At 47.3% G+C, this 24,943-nt stretch overlaps 2 protein-coding genes across 7 annotated transcripts in view; one reads left to right on the top strand and one right to left on the bottom strand.

Annotated features, from left to right (window-relative positions):
* Positions 1 to 72: 72 nt before the first annotated feature.
* prlra (prolactin receptor a) lies at positions 73 to 9,173 on the bottom strand. Its single transcript, XM_037485409.2, has 9 exons — positions 9,004 to 9,173; positions 4,872 to 4,959; positions 4,613 to 4,745; positions 4,050 to 4,219; positions 3,154 to 3,320; positions 2,789 to 2,930; positions 2,510 to 2,606; positions 2,020 to 2,089; positions 73 to 1,906 (listed from the first exon to the last, which is right to left on the bottom strand). Exons 2-9 carry the CDS (start codon positions 4,942 to 4,944, stop codon positions 917 to 919), a joined length of 1,842 nt encoding a protein of 613 aa, XP_037341306.2. The 5' UTR covers positions 4,945 to 4,959; positions 9,004 to 9,173; the 3' UTR covers positions 73 to 916.
* Positions 9,174 to 12,233: 3,060 nt separating this feature from the next.
* nedd4l (NEDD4 like E3 ubiquitin protein ligase) overlaps positions 12,234 to 24,943 on the top strand; it is a 36,210-nt gene continuing 23,500 nt past the window's right edge. For 3 of the 6 annotated variants that reach the window (XM_062558729.1, XM_062558727.1, XM_037485399.2), the window contains exon 1: positions 21,437 to 22,619. In XM_062558729.1, the coding sequence (XP_062414713.1) occupies positions 21,555 to 22,619 (1,065 nt within the window). In that variant the 5' untranslated portion in view covers positions 21,437 to 21,554. Of the gene's footprint in view, positions 12,608 to 13,895; positions 13,970 to 16,921; positions 17,004 to 18,649; positions 18,689 to 18,821; positions 18,876 to 21,436; positions 22,620 to 24,943 lie in introns of those variants that run through there. The other 3 variants (XM_037485404.2, XM_062558730.1, XM_062558728.1) reach the window with 2 other exon arrangements.

Raw genomic sequence — 24,943 nt, 5'->3', positions numbered from 1 at the left:
GGAAATTATTGAACAAAATGGACCAAAAGAAATCTGAAAGAGGTGTGTCCAGTGCAGTGGTACATTTTGACTGAGCCCCTGGGTCTTATTAGATGGACCGCATTGAAAATAAAACGTTATTAAATGATTTATAAACTATTTAAACGTTGGTGAACATCACGCATTAGTGAAGATAGCAGCCGTGCTACTAGGGAATTGTAATGAATCAATCAACACGTTTTTGCCTCATTATTGTGGATGAGATACATGCAACAGTAATATAGTAGTAGACACAAAACATGATGCTTTTTGTTGCTGTATATCGTACATTTATTTAGCAGGACTTTTATGGCGATCTTAAAATAAATCCTGTTTCAAATTGCCTTTTGTACATGGTTGGCTGTTGTTTATTGAGCTTCTACAGAATAATGCATGTAACTTTGATTGAAACTGTTAAAAATATTGCAGTAGCCCATATTGTCTTTAAAATGTTCAAGGAGCAGAGAAAATTCACACAAACAACAAATAAAAAACAAAACAAAAACATTTTATGTTTGAGCTTTCTGTTTTTACATTAATCATATTTAACAGATTCTCACATTATAACAGCAAAGGTCAACAATATATTTAACGAAAGGCATTACAAAATGTCAATGAAGCATTCCTGAGAGGAGAGAAAAATGAAATATAAAGAAATATTATGAATCACAATGACAGCTTACGGTAACACATCATTTATACAACCAATCACTCTTCATGAAATGAATACTAAATAAACTCTTTTGATTCTCAACATGTGTAAGTGCAGTTTAATCAGAAAAAAAACCCTGTCTCAAACATGAAGTCTTTAATCCATAACGCAGTCTTCTGTCTCAGTCCCACCCTCAAACAGGTCTCCCAATGTCCCGAAACCCGCCATGTGGGCCCGCGGGGTCGGCTAGCACGTGAGCGTGCACATGGCGGCCGTGTCGACGTAGCCGGTCACCGTCTGGGCCGCCGGAACCTGCACCAGCGCAGCAGTGTAAATGCAGGCCGAAGGCTTCTGCGTGGCGCTCTCCTGCTCCGCACAAGGGTACCCGTCTCCTCCCCCCGCCGCCGCCGCCGCCGCCGCCTCCCCCCCCCTCTGGAGCAGGAGTACGTTTTCGCTGTCCACCCGCTTCACCTTGCTGTAGACCTTGCCCCGGGGCGCCTGGTAGCCGCCCGTCGCGACGGGCTGGAGCAGCACCCCGTCCTTGTTGTTGACCGTTTGCACCTCCACGTACTCGCTGGTGGGGGGGGCGAGGGGGCGCGGGCCGCCGGGCCGAGCCCGCTCCGAGACATCGGCGTCGCTGCGGGCCCGGAGCGCCCCGGCCTCGGGCGGGGGAGGCCGCTCGCCGCCCGGGCAGACGTCCCAGTAGCCCTCCGCGGGAGCCCCCCCGGCGCCGTATCCGGGCTGGGCGAGGACGGAGGACGCGGAGAGGGAGTGCTGTTTCGCCACCTGCAGGGGGCCGCCCTGCTGGTCCGGCGGGCCCGAGCCGTGCCGGGGCAGCGGGGAATACACCGAGGGCCACGTCTTCACCCTCCCGCTGGCCATGGGTACGTCGGCGTAGGTCAGCGCCTCCTCCTCCCAGTCCTTGAAGCGCCTCTGCAGCTCCGTCCTCGTCTGGCCGCCCTGCCGACCCGCCGGCCTCTCTCCCTCCTTGGCCTCCTTGTCCGCCAGCAGCGTGTGGCTGTCGCAGCTGCCTCGGCCCGAGTCGCAGTCCGACGTGGAGCTGCCCGATTTGAGTCGGCCGTCGTGCGGATCCTTGCTCGCCTCCAGCGCCAGCTCTTTCTCGGTGGGGACGTAAACCTCCAAGTAGTCCACCAGCAGGTCGTCGTAATTAGATGATGTGCTCGGAGGGTAATCGGGAACCACCAGCGCGCTGAAGATCTCGTTAGATTTGCCGCTCTGCACACAAAGGGGGATTGTTAAGTTCTAGAAAAGCAGTGGTACAATCAGCCAGAAGTACATTTTCTTGTTCGAAAATAACTATTTGCAGAATCATAATATGCACACATTACCATGAAGAGCTTCTTATCGAATCCTTTAATCTTAGGACCAGGGACGGGGGGCAGAATACAACGCTTCAGACTTCACACATGGAAGAAAAAGAGCTGTATGTCAGGGCTTGTGGTCGAAAAAAAATACAAGTCAACATCAACCTTTCTTGAAATAGCCAAATTAATTTTCTTAAGTTAAGGCTTGAATTTCTAATTAACCAATTTGCATTATCTATTAATTTTTAGTTCATAAATTTCACAGAGAATAAAGTTGTAACCAGACTTTTCTACTGATGTTTCCTACAAATCGGTGCTTTTCACAACAAAACAATGACTGAAGAATGCCCTTAAAATAAATGAGTACCTTTGGAATGGGACAGCTAAGTCATGCATACGACACGACATATCTTAAGATAAGCCAATCATTAGGTCCTGCTGTGGACTTTTGTGGCTTAGAACATGTCTCATGTAGTCATAAAAACACATCAGAGGTCCATGAGCATTGTCTTACTTGTGTCTTTTTAAGTGCAGCAGCCACATGACGATGAGGAAGGTAAAGGCAAAAAAGACCGACATGAGAATCCATGCTGATTTATCGCGATGAATATCTGCAAGACATTAACACAACACTGTGTCATTCCATCGAATCCTTCCTATGGTGACTGTTATTACAGGACATCGGAGGAGTGCAATCCCATTAGCACCAGTGAAGGGAATAATTCATATTTTGAGAAATACGTCAGTTCAAAACGGAATGATACTGTACATAATTGTTTGGTAGATGTCTTACAGTCAGGAACTTTGATGTTGGAAGTAGAACTCCATTCACTCCAAAAGCCATGGTCGGGTTTACAGCGCACCTCTACCTGGTATTCACCACCTGACCGCATGCTGAAAATGTTAAACATCTTCTGCTGGCCTGCGAGGTGCATCTGGAAATTTTAAAAAAAACACGGTTGACACATCACGAGCAAATTCACAACCGTCCAAATTGACCACGTTGTAAAAACGTGCAAGTCGATTTAACGAGGGAGCAAAAATCCCTAGTGAAGCATTTTAGAGGGGGCGAGCTCACAGAACAGGTTGTAAAGGTTAAAATTAACAGTGGCGTTAGTTCATTGACACGAGGGAGGGACATTTTAACCAAGTACGTACCTCCCAGTCGTCCTCCTCCTCCGACTTGACGCGCAGCTGGTAAATGAGAGTGATCCAACCCGAGCTCGTGTCGGCCTTACGTGGCGGTTCCCATGACACCCGGAGGAAGGGCCAGCCCTTGTCCTCCATTACGCTCACTGTTACCTTCTCCGGAGGATTAGGCTTAACTGGGACGAAGGAGAGCGAAAATGAAAAATTAGAATGGATATGTGTGTGCGTGCGCGTGTGACTGAGAGGGATCGAGGAGGAAAATAATTTAAGCGGATAATAACACAACACGATGACACAATACTGTGCGAGGAGTGTTCTCCGAAAGAAGCAGCGTGTGTAAATTCTTTGTAATAGGAAACCAAAGCACACTTCCAGGTGGCTTAAGTTACCTTCTACAAAGCTCATACACTATTCGGATATTGTTATATAATATGAAGTTGTTTTGCCCCATATTCATATTTTAACAGAAGTCAGATGAAAGAAAATGGCTAGAATTATGTTTCTTGTCATTAATACATGTGAAGACCAAAACCAATGACTTAGTTCATCCTAATTATCCATTGCCCATATCACCATGCCTCATTTTTTTTTACTTTTAAAATGATATTTTCTCCTTCTCTCAGGGCTCAGTGATTTCCTTAAACAGATGCCTCTCCCAGTAGGCTGTATGTTAGTAGGATTCAATTCATTCTTTGCTTTTAGGCTTTCTTTCCCCTTCATATTCACCTCTTTCAAATAGTGACCTCCGGTGCGTACGACTGGAGGGAGCGTTAATGTACTCCGAGACCATTAGTTACAGTGTAACCCCCCCCCCCTCACCCCGCCTGCCACGGAGCGGCCGTGTGACCACGTGAGCTCCAAACATCACAGGAAGAAAGAAACAAAAAAAGCACACATTTCCTCACCAATGTACACCACGTCTATTTCCATGGGCTCAGAGAAGGCTTTGCCCAGCGCGTTGACGGCCACCACCGTGATGTTGTAGTTGACCCAGATGGCCGTGTTGTTCTTGTTAAAGAAGCAGGTGTTCTCTCCAGCTGTGCGGTAGTCCGGGCACTCATACACCACGTCGGAGCTGCAATGGAGGGAAGGCGGTGGCACGTCATTGCATGTGTGCTCTCCAGCCCGTTAACATTTCCTCAGAACAGCATGCGCTGAGTTCCTGCAACTCTGTGTGTGTGTGTGTGTGTGTGTGTGTGTGTGTGTTTTATAAAATGAAATTGGGCGCCGTGTTTCCCAATTTCAGGGTCAATGTTTCAAAGCCCGGAGGATTGCGTTGCTGCGGTTGCCCGCTGATTGGTCGGAGGACCTGTGAAGTTAAGGGAAGATCTCTCAAAGGGGGTTTGATGCTCCGTGCGCTCATTGCGTCGCATGGCCCGACAGTGAGTTCTATCCTTCTCCTGGGTTGATGTGCCTCCGGCTTTCCCCTCGACAACATCAGACCCGCACGTGGACGGAGGCCACTGACCTTTCTTTGCGATAGTACAGGAAGTGATTGGTGGGCAGTCCCCCATCGGAGCCCGGCTCCCACCAGCAGGTGAAGGTCTCTTTTTCGGGAGAAAGACAGTGGGTGAGCGTGGGCTTCCCTGGCGGGCTGTGGGCTAAAGATCGACCGGGGAGGGGGAAAAAGAAAAAAAAAATGAAAAGAATATAAATGGACGGCAGATATGGATCAACAATGAGTTTTAAATATGCCACGTAAATATCTGCAGATAACAAACACTTACGTTGTCCCCCTGCATGCGCCGCAAACAACAGCGGCAACCACAGCGGCAGGGTGACCTCAAAGACGTTCCTCATCTTGGCTCCCGAGAGCTGTTTGATGGGGGAAACAAGTAGGTACACAATGACCCGTTGAGCATGGGGGAACTGTCAAAACACGCAATGCACAGCAACGGCAGAACGGCGCGACTTATTTTGAGTCACAACACGCGTCCGTGGGTCACTGTCGCGTGAAGCTGCCGTGTTTTATCTTATCGTGTCGCAATAAACTTTGATTCCTTCAAATCCCCCGAAGACATAATTAGGTGGATATAATGTAGCATTCAGAATATGGCATTACTTCTGACTCATGTATAATATAAATATAACTGTAATATAATTTAGATTTGAGAACAGCACATTAATATGGGAGAAATTGAAAGAAAATCCCCAACAAGCGATGTCTGCAGTATCACTGAGGATTAAAAAAAAAAACTCCTCTCAGTTTCTGTCTACCTCGACCAGCTGGCACAGGCAGCGTTACTGATTGCATAAGTTCAGGCTGTCGCCTCCACGACACAGACACACAACAGGAGGGGGGGGGGGGGTTGTCCAAATCACATCTCCATGACTTGTAAAATCTGCAGGTCCCCAGCAATGTGCATGATGTACGGGGGATATATGTCACATAGAAGGCAGCGTTGCGTGTTGCGTTGTTTGAAACAAAAAGCGGTCAGAAAGCACTTGGTCCCTCACATGCCCACTCCCTCTCCTCCCCCTAATGAAGATGAAGAATTCCTCTGCCCTTGAGGACCCGCTTTGCTCCATTGGCGCGAGGAGACGGCTTGGTAGGAATGCGTGTTCTTATTCTCACACCTACACAAACCTGCCTTCACGGTCACGTGCCGTCACACACCTCGTAGGTTCATGCCCATCGGCTTTGATCGTCTCATTCTTAGATTAGATCAAGTTTATAAATAAATGCTGCAACTTCCAAATGAGTCAGCAGGAAAAAAAACATGTGGTGCTCGATGGTGGCTAAAAATGAATTGATTTTGTTCTGATGACATTTCAGCCCTCAGGCCATTTTCAACGCCACGCCTTTTTGTATCCAGTATCTTGGTGACTTGACACTACCGGGACGGATGGAGGAAGAGTGTTCTTACTCTTGCTTTCCTCTTAGGTGAAAGAAAACATCTCCTTTTTTCAGTCCAAAGTTTGTTTGTTGACACAAGAATTTCAAACAGTTAATATTAGCAATTTAAAACGTACAATTATTAGACGTTTAAGAGTAATTATAGTGATTGGGTTATATATAAAATAAAGAAATAATAGTGGGCCACTCTTCCCAATCTAAACTATTGTACTTCATAACAGGCTCCAAAATTGGTCAGGTTTCCTTTGTGGGCAGCATGGTTTCAAGTTCCTTATATCCATAAAGGCTGTTGGCAAGGGACTGCTTGTCCTTTACGGTGCCTTAATTTCAATAACGTCACCACGATCTGATAATTGGCATTAAGGCCAAGGCACTGGATTAGCCTCCTGCTGCATATAGCCTTCTTACATAACCAGTAGCCCAAACGGAATAAGCTCCTAAGCTGGGAAAGCGCGGGCCAACTCCCCGAGAAGCTCCTCCCACACAGACAATAATGGGCCTGGAGGTTTCTCAGATGCACCTCAGGAGCCACTTGTTCAACGTGCTGTACGTCCCTCCACCTTCATGCTCATCATAGAGAGACATCTTGCTGACCCATTGGTCCATAGGTTCTACATAGGTTCAGCGTGGTGACCCAACGGAGTACAAGCAATCAACGTTTAAGGAGAAATTAGGAGAAATGTTTAAATTTAGCACGATCTCTATTGCAGATAAATGATTCACCTGAAGTGTACCTGAGTGGTATATACATAAACATCTGCATTCAACACAGTACAACAATAGAAAAAAATAAACAATCAGAAAGCATCCAGTCTCGTCATCACATAAGTGTCAGATCGGGGATAATGAATAATTTCTAATGTGTGTTAGTCAGCTGCCTCTCAATGTCAAAGGGAGTGGAAAGGACGTGTCAAATGACATGTGAAGGTAAAAACAGTGAGCAGCGAAGCAAGAAGATCCCCTCGGGGCCTCGTTGTACGACTGACCACCACATAGCAAAGGTTATCAACGGGGAATATTTCTTTCTCAAGGGAGACACACCTGAGCACCGCAAAAGCAGAACTACACAAGTTATATTCCCAAGCACTCCCCCCCCCCACCTTGAATGATTTACTGCGAGGTCACATGATCCGGTTTCCCACAGGAGATCCGCGGGGTTCGGCGTGACCGACCGAGAAAAAAAAAATCCCCTTTGGGTGTCGACGCACGTAGGGATCCAACGTGAATTCCAGGTAAATGGAATTCGGGACGCTTTCATGTCAAAACATCAGCTTCTGTTCCCGCTCGGACTGGAGCAGAGCAAACACTTCCCGGTACAACAGTAAAAACAGGTTTTATCACCAACAGCCGTGACTTTCGAGGAAATTCTTTTCTCCCGGTGGGGGGGGGGGGGGGGGGAAAGGGAGAGTCGACGGTCAAGAGAAAACAAGACTTGGAACTGAAATTTGCTGTGTAAATTTCAAGGAGATGAACAATTATTTTCCAAAAATAAAGTCCCGGCTGAGCTTTGAGTAATGCTGGTGGATTCTGAAACCTGTCTGACCCAGCGTGGGAGTAGTCTGAGGACGACATCAGCTTAACGTCTGCAACCCTCCATCGTTTGCACCCGAAAATATCCTCCAGGCCGGGGTCAGGAGGATGCACCACGCCTGAACCCAACCTGTGATACACATTAAAGACATGTGCCTCCCCCCCCACCATGTTCCCAGGCAGCGCACACGCACGGTGTGTAGTTGTTCCCTTACGCACGGCCATGCAAATGTGATTGCAAACATAGACAAACGTTCCCCACAGAGAGCGTTTGTGTCAAACAACCCTTCCTTCTTCATTGTTGTTTTTCATTTGCAGTACTTCCTCTATGTCCTGGCCAGCCTGTGTTCTGTGCCATCCTGCTCCTCTGAAGCACTCACGCAGGGGGTGGGGGGGGGGGGGGGGGTGGCGAGGGGGGGGGGGGGGGGGGGGCTTCAAGGACAACAGACAACACACCCTAACCCAAGCAATAATGGCCACACTGACTGGGCAGCGGTTTATGATCGAAGGACGCTTCTGCAGGGCAACACGATAATCTGGGGAAATATTTGAATAAATTGAACATCAGATTTTCCAGGGGGGGGGGGGGTGCTCTGCATAACGATATCGCTGTTAAACACCCATCTGGTCTGTTTTCACAAAGTGAAAGCATTGGGTACCTTTTTTTTATAACGGATGAGTGGCAATTCTAATGCACTAGCACTTGATATACAATCCTCAGAAGCATTTTTATACTTTTATAGTTTGTGTGACCTAATTAAAGGGGCAGGTGGCAAAAATAACTGCCTGCATAAACGCGGAGCAGAACCGAAAGTGGAAACAGTCAATAAACTGTAGCCACAAATGTAATCCAATATTAAGTTAATCAGTTTGCTATAATGGCCAACAGCCTCTTTAACCTATCTTAAGGCAGAGCAGGAGCAGATCACGGCCTTTGCAATCCCATTACAGTGCTGACATCCTGGCATCATCCTCATCCTGCTCCTGCAGGACACAACCTGCCAATCAGTCAGCTGTCATGGACGTCATCGGTTGACCGCTGGTTCGCTCTAAATTGATTGATTCGTTGATGGCGTGGCAAATGAAGTCCGATAGATTGATTTAAGCCACATAGATTCAGTTTGGCTTCGGGCAAAAACCACTTGACTGCGTCACCCGATCTGAAAAGACTCATCCAGCAACACAACGTGCTTGTTTCCTCTCGACGCAAGTTAATAATGAACGTGTCGCTACTGCGTCAACGAGTTTGTTATTCTCTCTCTCTCTTTAAAAAAAATACATTGTGTGACATTTAAAACAACTTTGGCACACAGACACAAACGCACAAAGCACGCAAAGTGCGGCAAACTCTCACGCGCAACTCGCACCCTGACCCCCACCTTCCCGCCCCCAGTTATTACACGGACCCCCCCCCCCCCCCGGTCCTGATGATACGCGGATCTCCCTCCCCACGAGTAAAATTGATGTCTTACCAGCAGCTGAGAGGAGTTTTGCCCGTCTCTCGCCCCTCGGTGCCTCGGCCGTGTTGACTCCTGCTACGGCTCCCAGAAGAGCGCGCCTACGCCGACTCGTACAACCGGTCCACCGGGATGACAGCGAAACTAGGCGTGCGAGGTAAGGCACGGGGCGCGACGTTATCGCTACATCAACTCCGTGGTCCCTGTGAACCTGAGGGGGCGGGGCGGGACTTGCGCGGGGGCCCCGCCCACGGCTTGGATTGCCATGGCTGTCACGGACCGGTGGAGAGGTGAGTTTGACATGAGTTGTCTCGGTAGGGGATCCGGTGGAAAATGTGGGACTGGGAGTTTGCAACTTATTCAAAATCAAGTCTGTGTTGTCTTTTTGACTACTCAATGTATGTTACGTAATATTATGTATTAATGCCCCCCCCCCACTCTCCTCCACTGCTCCAACCCTCCAACCCTCCAACCCTCCTCTCTCAATTTCCACACAAATCACTATCATTGAAGCAAAGCAGTTTTAAGTTATAAGAGGAATTATTGAATACATATATATATATATATATATTTAAATACAGATACAGATCACTAGAATTACTGACGGGATCCCTAATGTAGAAGAGCTGTGGAAGGCTGCGTGAGATGCTGCTGCTCTTCCAGCTTTTCCGGTTAGGTATTTTCGTCTCTCTCTCTCTGTGTCTCACACTCTGCTTGTGTGTCTGTGTGTGTGTGTGTGTGTGTGCGTGTGTGTCTGTGTGTGTGTGTGTTACAATACTCTCAGAAACTCTCAAGGAAATGAATGACGCTCATTGCACTTTTTTTCTTCTTGTTTGCAAGAGAGTTCCATCCCCCAAAGAAGCATTCTTTCAATCAGGTAAACCGGGGATAATCTCCTTTGTTCACCCATACGCGGTGTCCTTGCTGTAGCAATACTCAGGACAACACATACCTGCTGCTACCTTAGTGACGTTTACGATACGTTCTACATCTGGTCCATTTTCTAGGGAGCTGTAAACATAGCAGGGTCTCCCAGTGTTTGAAATCCCTCTCCTTAGCCTAGAAAAACAGAGAACAGGGTGCTCAAGAGAGCGTTCATCTCCACTAAATATGTAAATGATTAACACACAGTGTTTGTGTATGGGTCTTATGTGATATCCCAAAAGAGAAACATAAATCTTCTTGGAGAAAAACAGCCATATTTGATGACTTTTACAACACAATGTAGGCCGCAGAACAAGTAGTTTTCCGACTGAACAGGGTGTATATGAAGCGGTGTTTGCCATAAACAGGACTAAACAGGTATAGGTCATGCATGGAAAGAAGTGTGTGGGGGTGGCGCCCGCATGAAGATTCCTGTTGCATTCAAATGAAGTAATATTCCAAAGAAATGTCAAGTGTTAACGATCCAAATGTAAGCAAACTATAGAAGCACTAAAATGCCCCTTTGTTGTCATGGGAAGATGGTGCCGTCTGTAACATTTCAGGGATGATGTTCCAATTTGAATGAGCGGTGAATATAAAAACCTTTTTAGCATATTTATTTGAACACATCTTGTTGTTTGACCTGGTTTGGTGACATGCCTGAGTGCATTTACATTAATGCCTAAATAATCACACTGGAAAACATACACACACACGTGTGACACGTCACATGTGACTATGTGATTGTATCATGAGAACTCCAGCCCTCCCCGTTTCATCTGTGCTTGTAGGAGCAATAAGGTTATGCAACGTGACCATCTGCTCCTCTCTGCTCTTGATTCAAATTGTCCCGTTAAGCGGCAGATAAACGATGGATGCCAATGAACACTTGAACATGGACGCACTTCATGGATGTAGATGACTCCACGACTGATGAGAGATTCATAATTCAAGTTTTTTTATGCGTTGGATGCTTTGGTGAGACAGATTGCATGACATCCTCTTCGATGCAACAAACAAAATAAGAGGAGCGGGACACAAGCTGCAGTCAGAGAAACTGAACTGACCTCTAACTCAATAAAAAAAAAAACGCTCTCGCTTTCAGTCCATGTGACATTTGCCCTCTCAATCACTGCACATCTGGCATCTAGCTGCAGGGGGGGCAAACGGTTGCAAACGACGGAGAGAGATCACGACCGCGTAGTGACATCTAGCGGTACTTGTGTGAGCTGGTTTGACAAAGCCATCCGTGTTTAGTTATTATTTCATTAGTGGAGACTGGTGGAATTGCAATACCGCAGTGGGCGTCTAGGCGGCGGTAGAGGACAACCGGTGCTGCAGGGATGTGCGAAACAAGCGACATCACTTCTTATTGTGTCTCCATAGGTCAACGTCAGAGAGGTGAAAGAATTGTATATCAATGGCAAAAAGGTACCCGTAAGCGTTGCTTGATAGAATCAAAGAGTGCATTTTAAATAAAGTGTCTAAGGGGAAATTATATAGATTGACTAAAATAGGAGCTCTTCAGCAATGAGTTTAAGAATAACCATCACCACCACCACAACAACAACAACACACTACTGAGGATAGACGTAATAGTGGCCATCTGCTCATAAAAAATAGAATCAGGACCCAAAAATAAATCGATAATAATAACACAATTATGAAGCGCTTTGTCATGTTTGAAAAACGACATCGTCGACGCAATACTAGAAACACATTTTATTGTGTCATGGTTTGTATTGATTTCCCTGTGCTTTAAAATTTGTTTGCATTTTCACATACAGCTATTACCTATAACGTAGAATACTGGCCGATGGTTGTTATTGCTTCCACCCTATTATTTTCGTATATGGTGAAGACAGCTGAATTAAAGAATTCCACCTTTTCATCGACCTAAATTCCTACGAGATCAGTAGTTTTATCTGGTTCTTTCTGACTGGACTGACTGTGATTGGCTGCGTTTTTCTCAAGCCCCGCCCCTGACGTGAACGCGCCCAGGGCTGGATGCTTGACCAGAGCGACTAACTAATAATACATTCAAGAGACTAGTTAGCTGGAAGTGGTGATAATAAAATCCAGACACTGTTAAAATTCGGTGCTGTGCGGGACAGTCTCACACACCCTGAAAAAGGTGAAAAAAAACAGACACTCACAACAGCTCCACGCCCTCCTCAAACATAATTGGCCGTTGATGAGTTTTGGGGACTTCACCTCGCATTTGATTGGCTGAAGTTGACCGCAATCACGTCTAGTCGGCACACTATTGGCTGAGCTGTCTGGGAGGAAGTCAAGTGTCAAAACATTTCGGGGAAGGGGGGGTGGTGGGAAGTGGAGAGATACGCTCGGAGTTGACAAAAGCGGTCTGTCTTAGTCGAAACATTTTGGACACTGTTGTTTTGTTTGGGTGTTGTGGCCATTTACCGGTTTCCTGCACAGACATCGCGGCCCGAGGATTACTACGTTTCGACCGTTAAACTACCCCCACCACCACCACCCCCGTTGCCGCGCGGAGGACCTGGTCTCACCGTGGATTCGACCACCGCCACACGGCGGAGAGAGCCAAGTGGGACTTTATTGTTTCGAGGCTGGCTAGCTAGCTTCGCCAAGGCGGCTGGTTTTCGTGAGTCTAGCGTGGACCGCAGGCCATATGGCTGCGAATTACGAGCCGATTTATGGACTTTCAGAAGATGAGGTAAGCTAAAAAAAAATTCGACCACGGCTTTGCTACACAGATGTCAGTCATGACTATGTGTCTCTCGGGGAGGGGGGGGGGGGGGGGGTCAGCCGTAAATAGCTAACGCCAGGGCTAGCCGACAGTCAGGCTAACAAGCCCTCACACACACACAGTGACATTCCGTAGTAATTTTCGAGAGGGTGTTCGTTTCCTGGCCCCCCGTGTGCGCGTCCGCTCGGTGCCTGGTCTTAATTTCATTTTATTGTGGGGGGGAGGGGGTGTTGAAACCAACATGGGGGTTTATGCTTACCGAGCTGAAAGGTGTTGTCAAATCAGCCGACCCACCTGTCCGGACAGAATGATTCGCTTTAAACTTTTTTTTATCAAGATCATAAAGGGTTATGATGAATCTGATTTCACTGGGCAGGACCCCACGATTTAATAGAGCTGCCTCAGCCAGTGATAGTGCTGCTTTCCTTTTATGAGGCAGGCTTTTTTTTGTTTTGTTCTTCCTTCACTTTCATGGCCCTGCGGTGCCCGGTCTGTCAGTCATTACAGGCACGCCACTTAAAACATTCCACACGACGCACCGCAGGGGGCCGCAGAAAGGGGTTTAGCTGTTTATTATTATTATTATTATTATTTTTTTAGTTAAGGTTAGCCATGTAGCTGGCATGAAATATCCTCACGTCATCTCCACAGGTAATGGTCTCATGACAATTGCGGATCCCAATCCCCATGACGCGCTTCTCCTCCTGTGAGGCGAACCCCCTTTTTGGAAATGCTACCATCTCTGATCAAGGCCATAGTCATAAGATAACAGCCTTGTGATCTGGGCTCCCACCCACGATCCATCCTTCGCTTCGTTCTCCAAGCACATATATAAAAATGGTGACATAAATATCAACCCAGCAAGCAGCTGTGTCAGCGATTTTTTTTTTTTTAGTGAAGGCTCCCGTTCCAAGCTGCTGTCGAGCAGAGAAGAGGCTGCAAACCAAACATGGTGCGAGGTGGCTCCACTCAACGTGCAGTTTCCCTACCGGCGATGCAGTGGGAATTGGATGCAGCACACGTTACCTATCACAACATTTAAATATAGCTGTAGCTAACGTTGTGCCATCTGTCAGGTTCTAAATGTTGGACTCGCTGAAGTCCAACTCACTTGACCGCATTATTAATACAACTCATTCTGCGGTTATTGACTTAAAATTGCATCTTGCAATGTTTTGAAGCTGCTTGAGGTCATGCGATATTCATTCCATGAATTTGATCCAATGTTTTGATCCACCATCTCTTTCTTCTGCAGCATGAAACGAGAGTGCTGCGGGTTAAGGTCATTGCCGGAATGGATTTGGCAAAGAAAGACATCATCGGAGCCAGGTGAGCATCACACTACTTCTCGGGGACACAATAGAAAATGCTGCATTATGAGAGGCTCTTTTTGTTTTGTAACAATCAATATCCGTATCGGGGAAAAACAAATAAAAGACCCGAGTAATTAAAGCTGTAATGTCGTCATTGCCTGGTGTATCCTGTCCTTATTTAGTGCGACTTGAGTAGTCTTTGACTACACTCCTTTTTCCAACAAAGACCTTGAACTCCTGCTTCTAATAAATGATTACCTGCCTGCCTCCCATACTCCACTCATTACCCACTCCGGTTAGGGCTTTTGCAGATAAAAGCAATACATACCCAAATACATTCTCACACGCAGGAAGACACCCTTGTTGAAATAAAACATTTCCCGGGTCTTGGCCACATCATGGGCCCATTTTCTCATGCTGTCAGACTTCTGTGATTAAGCGTAACCTGCTGTTATCACAATTGTACACAGTGTTGTACCCAACGTTACATAATATCCCCCTGAGGAGCACTATTTCAAATCAGTGTGTGATAGTGATGGATGTCAAGACTGCAACCATCAATCATTGATGAATCATATATTGTTTTATTGAAAGTGCTCCTACTCCTACGCTTAATTCTTTCTAGGGTCTGACTTTAAGGATAATACCTGTTTATTTGGAATGGGTTTAGTTAATGGGTTTTGCTATAGATCTTATGCGGCATAAGTCTGTCCATAAAAATGCAAATATATGTAGCAGTCCATCAGTAATACCATCTCAGGCTGTCCCAGTAAAGATTGCATATTGGCATTCTTTAGCTACAGTATATGTTCATGCAGAACTAGACGGCACGAGGAGGCCCTAGAGTAATGTAGGAGACACAGATTCATTTTTAATGAACTTGGTGTCTGTCTGAAATCACCAAAATGACAAGTGGAAGCCTCCTCTCCATTTGCACACTGCTCCTCCAACGGTTCTTTTGCAGTGATGTGAGAGAGCGAGAGACGGCCTTGTTGGAGACGGAACGTGGCATGTTTCGCACTGTGCGCTGTGCAGCTCCGCCCGTCTTAGGAGAAATCTGAACTGCGATGAAGAAACCCCGAATGAGACCTCGGCGTGTTTGCGTAGCTGCCACTGGAGACGGCGCTGACTCAGCAGTCTGTCTCCTCCCGTAAGACGCTCGCCAACGGCTGGCGTGTTCTACTCCTCCTTTTCGCTCCGAAAACCCGTCGCAGCTGTTGCAGCCGCGTTCGTGTTATACTGCTACTTTGATCCATTGTTTTCTGCTCTGTTATTTCGGGATATGTGAAACACCCCAAGGTCTCGCTTTTGTTCGGGTGGGGGTGTCGCTTTAAAAAAAAACAAAAAAAACGTGAGGTTTCTTGCATACATTCAAACAACAAGTGGAAGGATTTGCCCTCTAGAGTTTTCATCCGCTGAGTGTTGACCTGAAGTAGCCGGTCTCCCGCAGTGGGGTTCTTTTTCTTTTTTCCTTCTTCTTTTTCTTTTGGATAGGGGGAAGGAGACAAGAAGGAGTCTCAGTGCAGCCGCTATACAGTAGGGCCATTGTTTTAGTTTAGTCACAGCACATCGCAGTACCGCAAAAACACACAATTAGAGGTTTCTGGAGACGTTAATTAACAATCAAGCACCAGCCGTTTCACTGTGGGCAATATTCTTATGTTTGCCATCTCTTCGCCTCTTTCTCCCTCTTCTCTCTGCAACTTCCTTAGAATCAATGTAAGGCTGCTTGCCAACTCGCAGGCCAAATCTAATTTCGGCTATATCCAGGGCGGAATTGGATGGCTTCTTATATCCAGTGTGGATGGCAAAAAATCCCCAGGAAATGTATTTAGCAAATCAGATTGGAAACACATTCATAGATGGTTTGACATGTGATACAATTTAAAGTTATTGCATGTGTGGTTAGTGTAGCCACTGGGAAGAAAAGGTTGTGTTTATTACACGGGAAAAGCAACACTTTACACCATCTCCTCATTCTGAGAATGGGAATCTGGATACTGTGTGAAGAATTAAATATGTATGTCTTGCCTGAAGTTAGCCTGCAGTTTCCTGTTTTACTTCCACGTGGGAGAAAACACCAGTAGATCGGTGTCCGGAAATAACTCGTATCCATATAAACGTAACAGTTATTTTAGGATGGACAGTGGATGAGCTGAAACCTGCAGAGAAATGGAAGCTTTATGAGGAACGTTGACACTTCTCAACTAGATGAATGATTTGATCACATCATAAGAGGCAATATGATTGTGTTGAATGAACAACTTCCTCATACTACCTGCTTTATGTGATACACACATCAACTTGTATTATGTTCCCCGGAGAACAATAATACATGTCCGTGTGAAAATAATGTGTTCACAACAAGTAATGCATCCTATTTGCAGCAGTGACGGTTTGATATAAAACGTCTCTTGTCGCTGAGAGACGGGCGAGAGGTTTCTCTCCGTATGACGGTTTTGGACAGGTTATAACTTCTCTTTACCTAGAGTTGCCTATTGGGACTGAGATCAGTAGAGTAACTGCTCTGCCTCTCCATCTTTAACTGAATGGAGATTTCTTTTTTTTCTTTTTTTACCCACTCTGTATCTTCATATAGACCAGTTGGCTATTTTTAAATGGCACGCTCGGATTCCCCTGCTTACTGTTTGTGCTGCTCACCTCAATATGTTGCCGTTTTCTATTTTTAGCCCTCTGCTCGGTCAATAACACATTATAGCCTTATCTCACAATGCCCATGCAAGCAGCCGACTCGAGTGGTGTGTCATGTCCACAGTTAATAGGACTAACCAAGTTCAGTCACCGGAGACACAGATACAGTATACATATATGTATATATTTTCTTTCTTTCAAGACCTAAAAGTGTATTACAAACAAATCCTTTTTAAAATATTGCATTAAAGTGTACGTGTTACAGCATCAGGGCCGTGGAAGGCTTGGTATTGATCCACTGATTCTGTTTCCGCAGCGATCCCTACGTCAAACTCTCCCTTTACGTTGCGGATGAAAACAAAGAGCTCGGGTTGGTCCAAACAAAAACCATTAAAAAGGTAAGTCCCGAGGTAAGAAATGCCTCTGATGCATTCGTCCGTGGCCTGCTGTGTTCTGCACACAGCCTCTAGCTCCTTGTTTCAGACCCAATGAACTCTTAATGGTTGGACAGTATCAGATTGGCCTTTCCAGCCCCAGGTAATCTCCTCCCACAGCTGACATTCCATTAACCATTCAGCCACTTTATGAGGCTTTCGATCACTCCCCTTTAGAGTCCTAGGTTTTAGGTCACCACCACCACCCTTCCTTCAAATCAAAGCAGTCGTATTAGCTGAGTGACGGAAACCACAGGAAGGCTCTGGTTCCTTCTCTGATCGCTGGAGTGTAGATGGAGACGTTGGGCGAGCGCTTTCCCCCCCCCAGGCGGCCTATTTTGGGGAGGAAATCTTTTCACAGCAGGGGGAGCTATTAGTTGTTATTAGGGTAGACTCCACTCGGACGGCCTTGTAATGTGATAGTGGGCTGTGATTTTGAACCAAATATCCATATTACTTGTTTGCGTTGTGGAATGCTTCATGGTTTAAAATAGAATTAATTGAAATTGCAGAAATGTCTGTATTGGATATTATCCACACGACAATACATGCCATTCTGCATTACATGTTACATAATATACGTGTGTGTGAAGCAGCGTGTTTCTAAAACAGTAAAGCGGCCCGACACATTTTCCTCTTCCTTTTTATTTCCTTGGTGGTTAAGGTTAGCGAAACATGTAGCTTCCAGCCAACGCTGTGCTGGAGCCGGGCGGGCCTCCATGCAGGCAGACATATGCTGCCAGTGGCCGCGGTTGCCTTACTGGATATAAATAGCTGACAATGCAGCGCTATGTGGAGCAGAAAATGAAGCATCGCCGCTCGGGCTCATCCCTGGGCCGGCTCCATGTGTCCTTAAGTAGGACACCTTTTGACGGCATCCTTGTCGTCGAAGATAAGCGTGCGGCTTGTGGCTACATGGCATGAAGAATGATGACGGCGGATGAGGAGCCAGTAGTAGGAGAGGAGTATAAGCAGCTACAGGCTGGCCTCATCCAAACATCGATATTTGACATCGTTTTTCTCGGAGTATTATTTCCCCAACAAGAATTTGACAGAGTTGAATTGGCTTTTTGTCAAAAGGCATCAGGGTCTTAAGTAGTTTCTGCTTTCTCGGCAGTGGACTTAACAGAGATGTTAGTGTATGGTAGCTGTAAACTGCCGTAAAATGTTAATATTGAACTTTGCGAAATCAGATAATAATAATAATAAATTGGATTTATATTGCGCTTTTATAGTCATCACAGTTCATCATTAATGTAATTCCAATCACCCAAGGAATTTTCATGAGATGTGTCACATAGTTCTCAGCCCAATTAAATAGAAAGTTGGTTAGAAGGAGAGAGACCCATACTCAGCTGATCCGGGCACAAAAGGGAACGAGAATCTTGATGATTTTTAATCTGGTGCCAGTCACCGGGACACGTCGTTCTCCACAAACGTCCTCTAACCACGTAATCATGCAGACCGCCTCCTTCTCATCAGGGATTTCTCCTGTCTCACTGTGATCCGGATCGGTTTCAGACGTCTCTTTCCGTTTTCCACGTGCACCAATGCTGGCGTTCACTGTTGATGCATTATCCACTGACCGCTAACCACTGCCTCTGTTTCAGACCCTCAATCCCAAATGGAACGAGGAATTCTTCTTCAGAGTGAGTGGAGATTTACACTCCAGCCAATTACTGTGATGCAAAAGCCTTATTTTGTCTGTTTGCCTCTGCATTTGCCTTGTATGCCACATAACAACAGGATGACTGCTGTATATGTCGTCTGTTTCCAACACAGGTGTGTCCGCAGAATCACAGACTCCTCTTTGAGGTGTTCGATGAAAACCGATTGGTGAGATTCTCACTTTGGAACCTCTAACATTTCACACACCCTGTTGCAAATATCACACGTTCTTTATCAGTCACGTTTTGTTCCGACCTCATGACTCCTGATTTACTTTAAACTGTCTGGACATTGTGTTGCCGCGATAATCATTTTTTCCATTTCTCTTGGTAAAAATGGGCTTTAAAATGGTCTTTCTTTATGCGGATGCAAATGACACATTAACGTGTCACCGAAATGAAATGTGATGATGCACACCTGTATTGCTTTGCGGGCCAAACGTGCAGACTTTTATCTGCACCCTCGTGTCTTCGCAAGTCTCTTCTTGTGAACTCTGGCACGTCGCATGATTTGATATCACAGGATTTCGGCTGTGGGCTTGTAGACAAAAGAAATGTGTTGCAGTAGTTATTGAAGAGTGTTTGGTTTCATTGCTCTACTTTTATACTCTAGTCCACCAACTACTCCTACATTCCTCTTATGTAAAGTTTCTCCAATGTCCACCAGAGCCGAGAACACCAGTTTCAGTGACTTGCGAGATCGAGCCCGTTGTGCGAGATCGAGCCCGTTGTGGGCCCCTTTTGTTGCCATGACAACGAGATCAAACGTCTGCACAATGTCAAGTGTTGCAACAACTAAAACAACACAAGTAGGTTGTGATCATCAACTCGACAAATCCCGCCTTTGCGTGACCGTGACCTTGCAGCCCACTCGGTAAAGGGCGGCTCGGGTTTATTCCCCTCACTGCAGGCGGAGCGCTCTGCCGCCGCATGGAAGCTCTTCTGCACACGCAGCCCGAGCGCGGGCCTCTCCTTATATGTCTGAGTAGGTGCTTCCTTGAGTATCTGTAGGTGCATGCCAAGGCAGCTGCTCCACCACTGGCTGGTATTTGTTTTGAACGGGCTGCTTTGTTCTCTTGCATCTTTTTTTTTTTTTTTTAATTCATGGTTTATTTGCATTGGGGGACATAAAATGTTTCGAGTTCGCTCCGTGCTACAGCAAAGAATGATAGATTGTTTTTTCCTTGTGTGCAAAGATACGGCCGCACTAATATCTCAACTAATGTTCCCTACGAAATATATAAGAACTACATGACTGCTGACAGCGAACGCCAGGATGTGTGGAACAGGCCTTCAGTGATGCGTGGTGCTTTGTTTAAAGCAGGCATGTTATGTAATTTTTGCGAACTGGGCCTGGCGCCATTGGACCACACATTGGCATTTAGTTTCTTTTATACAGAACGTTCTCCATAACGTTTCACACACATTTATTGACTAACACTGTAGGCAGTGTGTCATTGCAAAGTGTAAAAGGCTGCCAAGCCACTATTCCTTCTCGCTCTGCAGTCTCTTTCTTCTGCCTGTTTGTCTCAGTCATAATGCAAAAAATCTCTGAGCCCCCCCCCCCACCCCCCCCTTTCCTCCAGTGTGACAGCTCAGTCGTGTTTTGGGCGTGTTTTGGATGCGTTTTTTTGGAGTGGCCTATAAAACCAATAGACAGTTTAATGTTTTGCTGTGTATGGTAGACAACCTAGTTAAGTCTGTTTGAGGATTTGGAAATCTTTCTCTCAAGAGATTTGTGCCATTTGCCTTTTTATCAAAGCTGCAATCTGTCAGACTTCCTGCTCTTCACTTTGCCGCTGTTTTTTTTTTTTTTCCTCATCCATTTTTAGCAACAACTTTATCTTTTCTGTTTCCTCCCCACAAGAGATAACGGGACTCATTTTGTCCTCCAGATTTAAATTAAATTATGCTTCTTAGCTCATGTTGTGACAAGTGTACAAAATTGCATGGGTACAGGGTGATCAGTGACTGCTGAAGGAAGGGGGATATTATGGCCATAAGTCGTTAAATGAATGAATGAGATAGACGGTTAAGACCCTATTACTCAGAACTAGGGACTCTGTTACACTGTAGGTAAGGAAGTGGGAGTCAACGTTTTGGAATCTGACAAGCTCGTTGTCCGAGAAGTGAGGCTATCGGGCAGGGGTTTGGAGGCGAGGAAATGGGCAATTACTAGAATGGGATCCTCTGTATGGAGGAAGAGACGGACAGTGGAAGGTGGGGTTCGTTTTCCGAGGCCCCCAGTAGGCACGTGAGGGCGGCATGGGGCTGTAACAGGAGGTGCTGGGGCCATTTGTGGTCACATGGCACACACAGGCAACCCCACTGTCACCTCGAAAACCAGGAGCGCTCTTATCCAATCATGTCAGGAATGCTGGCCGTCACTGGGCTCAGGCTATTTCTGCTGTCTGTCGCTAGAGCTTAGCTTGGTAGTGCCGAGAGTCCTGCGTACAGGGATCCTTCTTAACCGCCCCCCTCCCCACCCCCCCCACCCCCACCCCCCCTCGCTCTTCCCCCTCCTTAGCCTCCAGAATGCCGTTCCTTAGTGTGCGCCGCGTAAAGTCGTCACCTCTTTTCGCCGTATTCATTTCTGGTGGTGTAACTTCTTTACCTCCGCAGAGTTTACTGTGGAGGGAAAGTTGTGGAAGAGACTGGGTGGGAGGGGTTAGGGGTTGGGGAAAGAGGGGAGGGAGGAAGGGGGGGGGGTGGGGATCAGTCATCCAGCCAGCCAAAGGAGAGAAGTGGGCGACACTAAGAGACAGAGACCCGGAGCCAGTGGAGAGAAGCAAACAGCCAGGCACAGTGAAAGTGAGAGGGAACGGGAGCGGTTGGACACGAGGTGAAAATGGCTCAGCGTCTGCGTTTGTACTTTGGCTCGGGCCGCAGCAACACCGCGCCGGAGGTACTGGAAGGAGACTCGGAGGAGCAGCAGGGGGACGACGACGTGGTCGCGGCGCTGGCCACGCGGCGGCCTCGGCTATCGGCATCCTCTTGGGAGCCGTCCGCGGCGCGGTCGGAGCCTTCCCTGAAGCGCAGCTCCTCCATGTTCATACCCCAGCTCGCCGCCTGCGCCGATCCGCGGCCCACTAAGAGCTCGTCCGTGCACATCTCCCTCCAGCGCTCCGGCGGATCCAGTAACGGAGATTCCCGCGACCGCGCAGACGACGTCCCGCCGCCCTGCTACACCCCTCCGGGGCCTGCGCCCGCCTATTCCGAACCGTGGGTCCAAGCGGACGTTCCACGGCACCCGCCGCCTCCGTACCAAAGCCCAGATACCCGGATCCCGCCGGCACTGGTGACGGAGCCGAACCTGCCGACGCGCAGGGTCTTTAACATCGGCTCAAACGGCCACGCTATGTATAGCACAGGCCAACCTAATGTCAGCGTGGGTGGCATTTGTATCCAGAGGAACTCTCCGGACGGCTCTGATGTCCAGCGTTTCAGAATCCAGCCTTACGGCGGTGCCGGCTGGTCCGTCCAGCAGCAGAGCTCGGACCAGTGCTCCGTCGTCGACGGTGGAACGCAGAGGGTGGTGTTTCAGCTCCAGCAAAGTCCGAACCAGGGCCGGGGCAGGCCGCAGACTGCCGCGCCGCAGGACGAACGCCCAGATGTCGGCGGGCCGAGGGGCAGTCGCGCGCTGCGGTACCCGAGAATTCGACTGGAGAGGCGCTCGTCTCAACCGAGGCTGCTGCTGGAAAGCCCACGCCAGGAAACCGGTGGCGACAGCCGAGCTGTGGAGGAGACCCAAACGGACCCGGACAGAACAGAAGCAAGGTCCAACGGTTGTACTTTCAAAATCCATGGGAATTCTTCCAGGAGGCAGCCTCATTTCAAGATTTCTTTTACCCCCGGGGGCGGTGGGGATCAGGATGTTACCCCTGGCAACAATTCCACAGCGAATAATACCACGGTAAATATTATTGGCAATTTTTAGCTATTAAATGTAAAATAACACACGTGAAAATAAGATTAGGAAGTATGATTTGATGATCGATTAATTGGTAATTAGTTTAAATTAGTCCATCGTAAACATTCCCGTTATCTTCCTCGTATGACATTTAGTTGGAAACTTGATGGCGCGTCTCTAGTGTGGCCAGAAGAAGCCGACCCATGGGTATGAAAGATGAAAATGTGGCGATTACGTTACATCGCTTACGCAAATTGCACAAGGTGTCTTTCAGTACTTTGCATGTAGTGCATTAATCTCCAGAGTCCAGTGGGGGAGAGATCAGCATGGTGCAGGGAGAGGGTGGTGACATTCTGGGAAGTGAGAAGCGCGCACACACACGCGCACATGGAACGCACATACTGGCTCTCTTTCACCTCACAACCCCAGACATTTGAGGTTTTACACACATTGGCCCGTGGAAGGAAAACAGGGGACAGGATGAATGGCTCATTTCTCCCACTTGTTGTCCTCGGTTCCACAGAAATGTGAAACTTAAGTGTGGCGAAACCCTCAACTCCAGCCTGTGCTCTTTGAGAGTTGGCTGCTTCTATCTTTAGTCTTGCTTCTCGTGCGCTTGTTGATTTTGAGAGCGGGCAGGCGGCATGTCTTTGGCCTCAGACTGGTATGGATCCGTATCCTCGCAGCTGCTCCGGCAGCGATTACGAAGCGAGGTGTCCTTCTGGGCCAAAACGGCGAGGGAGTTAAACGAGCCCATCGGGATCTGTTCCCTGGAAACCCAAAGTCTTTCGATGTTGACGTCTGTTCTCCTATCCCGTTAAATGTACTCCCTATGCGGGCCATCATCTCATGACTGCAATTTATAAAGTGTGCTCCGAAGCTTTGGGCTCTTTAGCTTTTTTGTTTCATGAGAATGGTAATAAACCAGTTTCTTCCTGACAATTAGGGGCCAGATAACAACACATCTGCGGTATGATAACTATGGCTAACCATCTAAATGTAATTCAAAACAAGGGTGGAATCTATATATTTTTGGTTTAATTTTGACGGTCATACTTAAATGCATTTAATACACTTTTTTTTTTTTTAAAGACACGTGGAGTTGTGTCACCTCAGGGGATCCTGTTTCTCATACAACAAGGAAACCCTCATTTAGACCATAATGACAGGTCTTCCCCAACGGTTAGCCCGGAGCTGGAGTGCCCCCCCCCCCCCCCCTTTTATTTAGAGCCCTGCATGGAATCCAATGAGTGTGTGTTGTGTCTCTCTCTGTCTGTCTGTGTCCGTGTGCACCAGCGAGACTAGCTGGAGACAGCCACTCCACAGTACCGTGCCCCCCCCCCCCACAGTTTCCATTCACAGAGAGCTCTTGCCAGCCAACGAGTTTGCTATATTTACAGGGTTGTGGATGGATGGGAGGCGAGGTGGGGGGGGGGTCAATCTTTTTATTTAGGTCGAGTAGCATGGACGAGGGGTTCAAACAGCTATTGTTGTGAAGGGCTTTTATCTGTCATTCATATCCGAGTGAGTGCTCGGCGATGTGAATCTGTCACGTCAGCAATTGTCGAGTAGGTGAGACAACCTTCTCACTTCAGTGCCGGGCCTGGACCCGGTCACGGTTCCAGAAGTCTTCTTCAGTCTTGTACAACCTCTACTAATAGATATCCTCATGGCATGCCAATTCATATTCCTTGAGAATATGTTTCGCCAAAGGCTCCCACAGGAATTCGGAGCCACCCCAGGCTCTGCTATGATTAAAATTCTAACTATTCACGCTGTCGATAATGTGCTCTCTGGATTGTTTTAGAGTAACCGGGACATTGTTTCCAGAAAGGAATGTTTTTTTTTGTCGTGAGCAACACGCTGTGTTCACCTCTCCATTGTACTTGCAGCAGATATCTTAACAGACAGAGTTATAAAACCCCAAACAAACCCGCACACCACTGAACGTGGGCTATGCGAGATGAGGTGAACAAACTGACCTGCCTTTGTCTTCATGAGCTAGTTTTACCGTCCATCCTCAGCCCTCCTTCACCCTTCCGTCGGCCGTGGAGCCTCCCGCCCCCGCCACCCCCCTCCCAGGGTGTAACCTGGCCCTGGGAGGCAGCTGCAGGCTCAACTGTGACCCTGTGCTGACTCTGCAATTATATCCCTCTGTTTACACATACCCACAGCCCAGAATGCTTGTTATTGTTATGAACAGATAGAAGAAAACAGCCATGAGCACCAGATACCGCCGTTGCCACGGGCTAAGTCAGAGGTTGTTGTTGTTTTATGGGATTGAGCATGTTTTTGGTTTCCAGGTAACGTTCAAATGCTCACAGTAA

Source organism: Pungitius pungitius, chromosome 18, assembly GCF_949316345.1.
Source record: "Pungitius pungitius chromosome 18, fPunPun2.1, whole genome shotgun sequence".
In the NCBI taxonomy this organism is placed as follows: Eukaryota; Metazoa; Chordata; class Actinopteri; order Perciformes; family Gasterosteidae; genus Pungitius; species Pungitius pungitius.
The sequence above is the reverse complement of the archived record's forward strand: the minus strand, read 5'-3'. Positions and strand labels throughout refer to the sequence as shown.